At 35.2% G+C, this 9,380-nt stretch overlaps 2 protein-coding genes across 3 annotated transcripts; one reads left to right on the forward strand and one right to left on the reverse strand.

Annotated features, from left to right (window-relative positions):
• Positions 1-4,304: 4,304 nt before the first annotated feature.
• On the reverse strand, positions 4,305-6,168 carry LOC117320004 (galactoside 2-alpha-L-fucosyltransferase 3-like). Its single transcript, XM_033874703.1, has one exon. It carries the CDS (start codon positions 6,003-6,005, stop codon positions 4,938-4,940), a length of 1,068 nt encoding a protein of 355 aa, XP_033730594.1. The 5' UTR covers positions 6,006-6,168; the 3' UTR covers positions 4,305-4,937.
• A 1,224-nt stretch (positions 6,169-7,392) lies between these two features.
• Positions 7,393-8,786, forward strand: LOC117320005. Of its 2 annotated transcripts, none has more exons than XM_033874705.1 (2): positions 7,393-7,595; positions 8,086-8,786. In XM_033874705.1, the coding sequence occupies exons 1-2, from the start codon at positions 7,439-7,441 to the stop codon at positions 8,268-8,270; spliced, it is 342 nt and encodes a 113-aa protein (XP_033730596.1). In that variant the 5' UTR covers positions 7,393-7,438; the 3' UTR covers positions 8,271-8,786. The 2 variants fall into 2 exon arrangements, with proteins under 2 accessions (XP_033730596.1, XP_033730595.1); XM_033874704.1 differs by having other exon boundaries at positions 7,402-7,595; positions 8,080-8,786.
• The last annotated feature ends 594 nt before the right edge of the window (positions 8,787-9,380 follow it).

Here is a 9,380-nt window from a genome sequence, read left to right on the forward strand (position 1 = left end):
GCGTTTAGTACCTTAATGTGGATGATGTGTGTTCAGACGATCACAGCATTTGACTAATGATGGATGATTGGGTTTTATCACGGATGAAACGTTATGGACACTTACACTATCTGTTTCGGTATTCATGCTATTTTTCTACAAATGCACATATACACCACAAACTCTCCGATAAAGTTAAAAGTTTTTTTTAGAAATTCTCCCGATAGTCTGGTTTTCTTTCCTTCGTCAATCAAACAGATCCTAAGCTCACCTTTAAGTTTTCTGATGATGGCTTCCTGTGTAGGACTGAGACGGCAAACAACTTTGTTGGATGAAATGTCCGTTATACTTATGTCTTCTTTCTTGGTCTGATCGATGTGAGCTTGCGCCATTGAAAAATGAATATGATGATGAAAACGCTGTCCTTTTATATGATCACATACCGGATCAGTGAACTTGACTATTACCATGTTGTCTAACTTTAACACCTGTGTCCTGGCTGAATGACTTGACTATTGGCATGCTAACATTTCCTCTTACTTTAACACTAGCCTGGCGCATGCATGTAAAAGCTGGCGTTTTTAACACCTGTGTCCTGGCTGAATGACTTGACTATTGGCATGCTAACATTTCCCCTTACTTTAACACTAGCCTGGCGCATGCATGTAAGACTGGCTTTGACATGCTAACATTTCCCCTTACTTTAACACTAGCCTGGCGCATGCCTGTAAAAGCTGGCGTTTTAATCCTCTTAAAATACATCTACTCGCAGGAGAGAGACATTTAGGCGGTGTCTCAATGGTACGGTCTCTGTGTCATGGATTAAAACTAAAACATCTGGGTAGATGATGCCCTTTATAGAACATACTATGTAACCTTAATATAACCTCAATGCAACCTGGAAATGTATATTGTTATATACCTAGCAAATGCAATTGAGAGAATATGCCGCATAGAAAAATTATCCTCACTTAAATAATATATATATAAAATGAGACTTTCAGAACAAGAGGCCCAATGGACCTGTATCGCTCACCTTGCTCTACAGCAACTTTGAAGTTGATTGAGGTCATTTCTACAGATACTATGCTGATTACCTCTTTATTCAAATATCAGTGTAAGCTAGGTTTATTCTTGTCAATAAATTTTCTACCACTTTATTCCAGCATTCTATTGTTCTAATATCAGGTCTCGGAGACTCTTGGCTATCGCAAAATCATTGTTTACAGATTAAAACCTATTTCACCCCTGTGATCTTGAATGTAGGTCAAGGTCATTCATTTGAACAAACTTGGAAGCACTTCACCCCAGCATGGTACAGGCCTAATCAAGTCCTTGACCTCTTGGTTGTCGAGAAGAAGTTGTTTGAAGATTTTAGCCTACTTGACCCATGTGACCCTGAATGAAGGTCAAGGTCATTTCATTTGAACAAACTTGGTAGCCCTTCACCCCAGCATGCTACAGGTCCAATATCAAGTCCCTGGGTCTCTTGGTTATTGAGAAGAAGTTGTTTTAATGAAAAAGTTGACGCTGGACAGACGGACGGTCGCACTCACTCAGATATACTTGTGGGTGAATTAAGGATTCATTCCGTGCAAAAATCTTCATCGCCTATGGGAGAGGAAATTTAATGTAAATTTGTGTTTTTTTCCCATATTTCATCATTAAATCTCACTGCATATGTGCTTTTTTAGCAAAGGAATGAACGGAAATTAAATGTGATGTCCATATCAAATTAAAACTTGTGCCTAGCACCCCACAAGTTCTTTGACAAAAGACTTCACCCCATAAGTTGATCTTGTCCGTATCACCGAACAGATAGCCGGACGACTGACGCCACACCACGGCATAATGAGCTAAAAATGAGGCTCACTTAAAGCTGACAACGCAAGTTAAAAAGCTTTCGCTTTGAATTTTTTTGACATTTTACTTAAAAGCTAATTAAAGACATATTCCCATACTGATTTTATTGTGTTGACAGGAGGTTAATCAATAACAAACAGATTTTAATGATAATAACAACATTTATTCTGATACATATGTAAAAGGCACAGCAATATTTAAATGTATACATACAATTAGCTATCAGTTGCTATTTTCCTGCACATGTGTAATGCTGTGGCATTCATAGCCTTATATTCCCCATTGGAAAACAGTTTAAAAACTACAATATATAATCATATACAGTAATTATATAATCGACAGTGGGAACATAAAATAGTGGTACCCTCTGGCCACCGGGACTTGTTACGAATTCCCTATCCGAGGTTCATAAATATATGACCCCCACAGTTCATACATATACGAACTGTGGGTTGGGAATTTGTGCCAACTTCCATGAACAGTTTCTCTAGTATGGTTCATTCAGACTTTGAGACATCAAATTCAAAGACTTTTCCAGGACTTTTCATGGGCACTGATTCCTGTTTGATGAAATTTTGACAGTTACATAACACAATAAAACAATAATACCTTGTTATGACAGGGCAAACATAAATAGCCTCTGTCCACAGGGATTTAGCACAAATTCCCAACCCAGGGTTCATACATACATAAACCCCAAAAAATGTCACCAAAAGTCTTGGAGAAGTCTAGAATCTTTTGTCCTGTCATTTTAATAACGTTGATATTGTACAATTCTGATTTAATTTATTTCAACACCAAATATCAAAGAACTGAAGAAATGTTTAAGGCATTTGTAGCAAAGAATTCCAACACTTATCCAGGCAAGTACTGAAATTCAAGGACTTTATCTGCAGTATAATGACTACCTATTCAGAGTTTACTTATATAATGAATTGTAACCCATAGGGCCTATATATACATGTACTACGTAGATACTGTAAACAGATATATTTTAGTGGTAATCATATTTTAGCATTTTTTTTGCTGATAAAACTCCGCCAAATTATAATTGTGCTAATTACCGTTTCCGTTTCCTTTTCTAAGGTAAATAATGTCTGTACGCCAATTTGATATCTGATCTGTTTAATGGTAAAATTTTTGTACCAGAAGATAAGTATGTTTACAGTATTTCGCTGTTGGCTAGCATTAATTGTGTTCATCTTTTAAATTGTTGTTGGTTTTTATATAAACTTTATATTATTACTACGCATGATACGACATAGACACTATTGAAGACGTTCAATAACTTTTATTCTCCCACCAAACAGAGACCGAGTCTCATTTTCTTCTATCATGCTGCCACTTAAACTCCTGGAATTTGCTGAAAAAAGGGAATATTGGAATTTGTACACAATCATGACCAAAACATGGTTCCCACAGTAAAAGTAGAAAGTATATACATACCAGATCACCCATTCAGATAAGTGGGAAGTTCCCTTTAGCCTTCAGAGGGAGAAGTCTCTAGTTCGAGTCCCAGCGACGGTATTTTTCATTCCTATAAGAGATTTGGTGCCTTTGGCAACTCATAGTGAAAACTATAGGAGACTGAAAGCTTAAGAAGCTTGGTTGTGGCTGGGGGTGAAGACTTTGTGAAGGAGGGAGTAATGTAAAAGTTGAGAGTTCATTGTATCAACTAGCTCAGACTAGCAGGAATTCCCCCTTTAACCTAGTGGTAGCATGTTTGGCATGAGAGCAAGAGGTCGATAGTTCAAGGTCGAGTGCAGGCGGGTATTTTTAATTTCTTCTTCCTATTACACAGTAATCCAAAAAATTACATCAAATTGTGATCCGTGTTAAGATCCAAGCTCAGCACCAATAAATGCAAGTTAATAAGTGAACATACATATACGTAATCATGTAAGGTGAAAACAACAGATGGCAGTCAGGAGTGATATATATATTAAGGTATAGATTTAAATATATACATACATATATAACATTATATAAAATCAAGCTCAGCACCAATAAATGCAAGTTAACAAGAAAGCATACATAACTATATAAGATGAAAATAATGCCAGCCAGGAGAGAATATATTTATATTTAAGAAATATCAAATATGACCAGAGTGTTAATATCCAAGCTGAGTACCATTAAATACAAGTACATTATACAAGATACAAAACTGATTCCAGTCGACAGTTAATTATTTACAGGTATCCTGGACTGGTCACGATATTTCAGTATTAGGTCCACCAGGTAATTGTGGTTATAAATAGAAATAAGAAATATCAATTTAATATGACAAGTGGCTGATAATGATTCAAAATCAAAGATGCACATGTACACCACCAAATGATTTATATAATACAATGGTTTCCAGCCTACATATATTTATAAAACATATTTCTGAATTTATTTTCCATTCCTAATTGTGTATATATATGCATACCGGGGGGGGGGGGGGGGGGGGGGGGGGGGGGGTATTATAATTTTTTTCCATGATATCATCAAAATATTCAAAAGAAAATTAAATACAGTATTTTCATTTTAGAACACAAAATCCAGCCTCCAATGGGACTAATAGTTTTATGTAGCCGTCTCAAAAGTAATCACAAAATTATCTGAGGTCACAACTGATGCTTGCTATCATTTTGTCTGTAAAATCTGTGAATTATGTACATACAGCAACTTATTTGAAAAAAAAAGCTGTTAACAAGAACCTGTGGTAATATACAAGAAGAGCACCATTGAATGCAAAAAAATATCAGGTGGATAAAAAATATCTCAGGTGGATAAAAAATCAGTAATAGACACAGGTTCTAGTCACAAGTTATTATCTATTTTGTAAAGTACAATATATAGTCATCCAAAGGAATCCAGAACCTGTGTCAGTAACTTAATATCTGGACACAGGTGCCCGACTCGTTTTATAAAATAATAACATATAAGAGTACATGTCATTTATATGTACTCTTATATGTTTTTATTTTATAAAATGAGTCAGGCACCTGTGATCTGGGTAATATCTTAGTGACAAACGATAGCCAAGTGTCATAGTATAATGTTACATGCTTTTAGATCAGGGAGTTAAAATGTGTAGGAAAAATAAATCAAAATATCATTATCACAGTAAATATCAACAAATAGGTCACAAGATTTCTATTGTAGAAATTATATGATCCTGTATCAATGGCAACCCAGGCAGGTGGGTAAAAATCGACAGGATCAAATTCACCATAAAGATGGCTGCCATGTTCGGGGAAGTTTTTGTAATATACTGTATGACCACCAGCCAGCCAGGCCCCCCACCAGCCATATGTTCCTGTGGTTATAATGGAATGGTTGCACATGCTCAGTATGGCTATATCTACAAACTGATGATTTTTCGGAATGACAACAGTATCAGGTCCAGTTAAATGTTTTTTACACCATACATAATCATCAGACACGACCAGAAATGTTATCGTTCTACCAGTAAATTTCTTCCGCATATAATTCATGGCATTGTTTATGTACTCCAACGGTGCCGATTTAAATCCGAGTTTTGTAGAACTTGGTATCATCATATCGGTCCGTCGAACGTGAACACTTATATATATAGATGAATTAGAGTTACTGCCCTTGTATTTTAGAAAAATCTTCCTTGCATCATCATATATATTTGGCCAAAATGTATATTCTTTTCGAATTTCTGATTCGTAGCTTTCAAAATATTTCCACGACTGAAAATACTGTTTCAGTGTTAAATTCACTCTGGGCATATTTTCCGTGCTACGATCATACTTACAAGGATATTGTTCTTCAAAGTCTTCCATACAAACCGGTTTCCAGGGCATTGTATGTTGTAGCTTAAAAATGGAGGAAAGACTGCTATATCTACTAATGAATGGTTGGCGATTATTTTTCATAGCGATTCCAAGTAGTGATGCATATGCAAACATCCAGTTACCAAGACGACCGTGGAGAGAGAAGGTGACATAGAGTGGAGAATGATGGGTTCGATGGGCCTCCTTTTCCCGATGAAGGACACATTTTGAGTAATTGTCGTCCCAGATTTTCCTTATGGAATGGATGTGGAATATCGACGGGACAACCTGTATCATTGACAACCAGACATACAGAGATGTACTGACTGTCCCAACCAGCAGGATTACACACGTTTTGTAGTGTGTCTTCATCGCCGAGTCCTGACACAGTTTTCAGTCTGTTTGTCATATCTGCTCATAAATAGTTAAACACATTGTTATTCAACAAGAAAATGTCCGCCTCTGAATTGAACCATCTGAAAAATAAATAACAACCGTATTTACAACCACAAAGGTTTTGTTTTTTGTTACATTTTTACCAGTGAAATATATCAAAATTATTAATTCTATAAGAGTGATATTTTTCAATAGTGAAAAATTTCATTTTTCTGATGTTACCAGTGAAATATATAGAGGATATCTAACAGTGCCTTCAGTAATACCAAATATATTTCACGAGTGGGGCTAATATTTTGATATTTTTCACGAGTGCGCAGCACGAGTGAAAAATATCAAAATATTGGCCCCACGAGTGAAATATGTTTGGTTTTACTGAAGACACTGTTAGATATTCTGTTTATTACATTTTTTATCAACGAAAATCCTACCCCGTATGCTAACTAGGACTACAGTGATAATTTGTAAAGAAAAAAAGTAGTTTCCCTTGTCCAGGTGCTGACATATATGTCGGGCTTTCTGATTGGTCAATTATTTTGGTATTTTCTAATCATTAATTTGATTGGTCAAATCAGCAAAAGTGATATTTTTCACTAGTGAAAAATATGATATTCTTCACTAGTGAAAAATATCACTTTTATAAAATGAATAATTTTTGATATTTCACTGGTAAAAATGTAATAAATCATTATTATTAATTCTATAAGAGTGATATTTTTCAATAGTGAAAACATTTCGTTTTTCTGATGTGTCCAAACAAAACAAACGACAATGGGGCAAATTAAAAGTTGACATAGTATACTTTGCTATAAAATTGTATATTAGAACATTTTTTTTTCTGATGCGACTAATATTTTGATATTTTTTATCTTGGCAATTACCAAAACATTAGCCCCGTGAAACTCATGGGTCTCTCTGGGTTCAAATGATTAACTTTACAATAAGCTTTTTTAATATCCCAGATAGCATGACTACGTTGGGCCAACGTTGGCATATGGTTGTACGGTTGGCCAATGGTTGGCGTTGGTCATACAACGTTGGCCCGACGTTGGCCCAACAACAACTTGTTTTACTCGATAGCAAGTGAAGATAAGTTGGGAACACTACGTTGGCCCAACATTGGCCCCCTGTTAGTACATTTCAGTGCTGAATTACCTAGGTTGGTCCAACGTTGGTCCTATGTTGACCCGATGTTGTAAGCCCAAGCAGGTTTACAACAAATTCAAACAAAAGTGATTATCTGTAATCAAAGTTGATATATATATTATCAATCATTTGTAAAAATACACTTCATAAGATTTTTTAATAGTGATTTTTTTTTTCAAAATCACTATATAATAAAATGTATTGTATTCTCACAGCAAGGGTCGGACCAGTTCCCTTGGTAACCGTGACATCTGATACTAGGGATGGTCAAGCTGCCTGCAGATGTTACATTCTTATCAGGGACCTTGTCCGAGCTGTTTAACTGGTTGTATACAGTACACGTGCTATTTCGACTTACACAGAAGATATTTGGATTAATCACGAAGAAGAAAGAGAGCATTTCTTTGATCAAAAGACAATGTAAGTAGGCTATATGATTTGCTTAATTATATGTTTCAATTCCTGAAGTAATTTTAGTATATTAATTAATTCCACAAGACCACCTGCCGTACGTACACTACCGTACGTACACTTTTGCTTGCTAGATATCGGGGTCATAAAGTTTTCAGAATTTATTTTTCATTTCTTACACACACACACATATATACTAAGTATATTTATCTACAAAATTTGTGTAGCTGTTCCATGTTCAATGTCAGATCGTTTGTAATTCCCTTGTTTCTTGATAAAGGGGCAGATTGCCTCGAAAATACCTGTCTGTACTGTCGTTATTACTACTTGACAAATTTCATATATATATATAATCTATATATAATAATGTAAATTACTTTAATGCCATAATGCCATAACTGCAGAAATGTCCAGGTTAGCGATTCAGGCCATCTGTGCCGCCTGATTTTTACATTCTGTGTAGATTTGATATATTGTTTTTTTATTCCAACAGCTACAGTAAGGAAGAACCGCCTGTGTGCGACAGCAACAGATTCGGAAATTGCAGCAATTGCAACAGATTGGTTCAGATTTGCTTGTGATCGCGATGGTGGCAGGAAAAGGAGAGAGGAACAAAAAAGGGCACAACAGGCAGCTACTGCAACTATCAATGCTGTGCTTAGTGACAATTCCGAACAGGACTGATCTGGGACAGATAACTAAAATTAACATCTGATAATCATTTATCAGTTTTGACTCTTTATAATGATATATAACGTACTGTAATCAAAACTGTTGATTGTATAAGAGAATAATGTACATTTACTCACTGTATTGTCATCATATACAAATAAATTGTAAAGCACTTGCCAATATGACAACTGATTAATTTTTATGTTGCCAGCATTACACATAAGCATCACTTTATCTACTATTTGTTACGTTGGGCCAATGTTGGGCCTATGAAGGTGAAACCAATAGTTGGAAATACACACTTGAAGCCAACGATGGGCCAACGTTGGCTATCTGACATACAATGTTGGTCCAACGATGGGCCAACATTGGCTATCTGACATACAATGTTGGTCCAACGATGGGCCAACACGTTGGGCCAACGATGGGCCGATGAGCAAAATTACATTGGGCCAACGTAGTTTGCCAACATTGGCCCTACGTAGTCAACATCTGTGGGCCAACGTTGGCCCAACGTAGTCATGCTATCTGGGATTGAGTCTCAGCGAACAGTCATATAAACTTTAAAATAAACTTTTTTTTTTAATATTGAGTCGCGCTGGGTTCATATTACTAACTTTTAACAATGATTTCTTTTAATATTAGGTCTCTGTGAACATTCATATCATAAACTTTACAATAAACTTTTTTTTTTAATATTGAGTCTCTGGGTTCATACAGATAGGTCTCTGGTTCATATAAAACTTTAACAATAAACGTTTTTTAATATTGAGTCTCTGTGAACATTCATATCATAAACTTTAACAAAAAACTTTTTTTAATAAGATCTGCTGAAAGTTTCTTATCTCCAAACATTTGTATTTAGCTTCAATATGCATAGAAAGATAGAAAATTATGCAATTAAAAAAATAATAAGAAAAAAACATTTGAAATTTACCTATTTAAAATATTTTTTATATAACTATTATATATAATAATAGAATAAAAATTAGTTTAGAACTATGAAATTGAAACCGTAATAATGTGTAATAAGAAAAGGTTAGCCAACGACAGCTTGTTACCACAGGTGCCTGACTCGTTTTATAAAATAATAACATATAGAGTATGCATTTATAGTATTAT

The sequence above is a fragment of the Pecten maximus genome, unplaced genomic scaffold, assembly GCF_902652985.1.
Source record: "Pecten maximus unplaced genomic scaffold, xPecMax1.1, whole genome shotgun sequence".
NCBI lineage: Eukaryota > Metazoa > Mollusca > Bivalvia > Pectinida > Pectinidae > Pecten > Pecten maximus.

What these genes read in the sequence shown, in the direction of transcription:
- LOC117320004 (XM_033874703.1), bottom strand. Translation starts at nt 6,005, where the DNA reads ATGAAGACACACTACAAAACGTGTGTAATCCTGCTGGTTGGGACAGTC.
- LOC117320005 (XM_033874704.1), top strand. Translation starts at nt 7,439, where the DNA reads ATGGTCAAGCTGCCTGCAGATGTTACATTCTTATCAGGGACCTTGTCC. An exon ending in TTCTTTGATCAAAAGACAAT is followed by an intron (nt 7,596 to 8,079) that starts GTAAGTAGGCTA and finishes TTATTCCAACAG; the next exon opens with CTACAGTAAGGAAGAACCGC.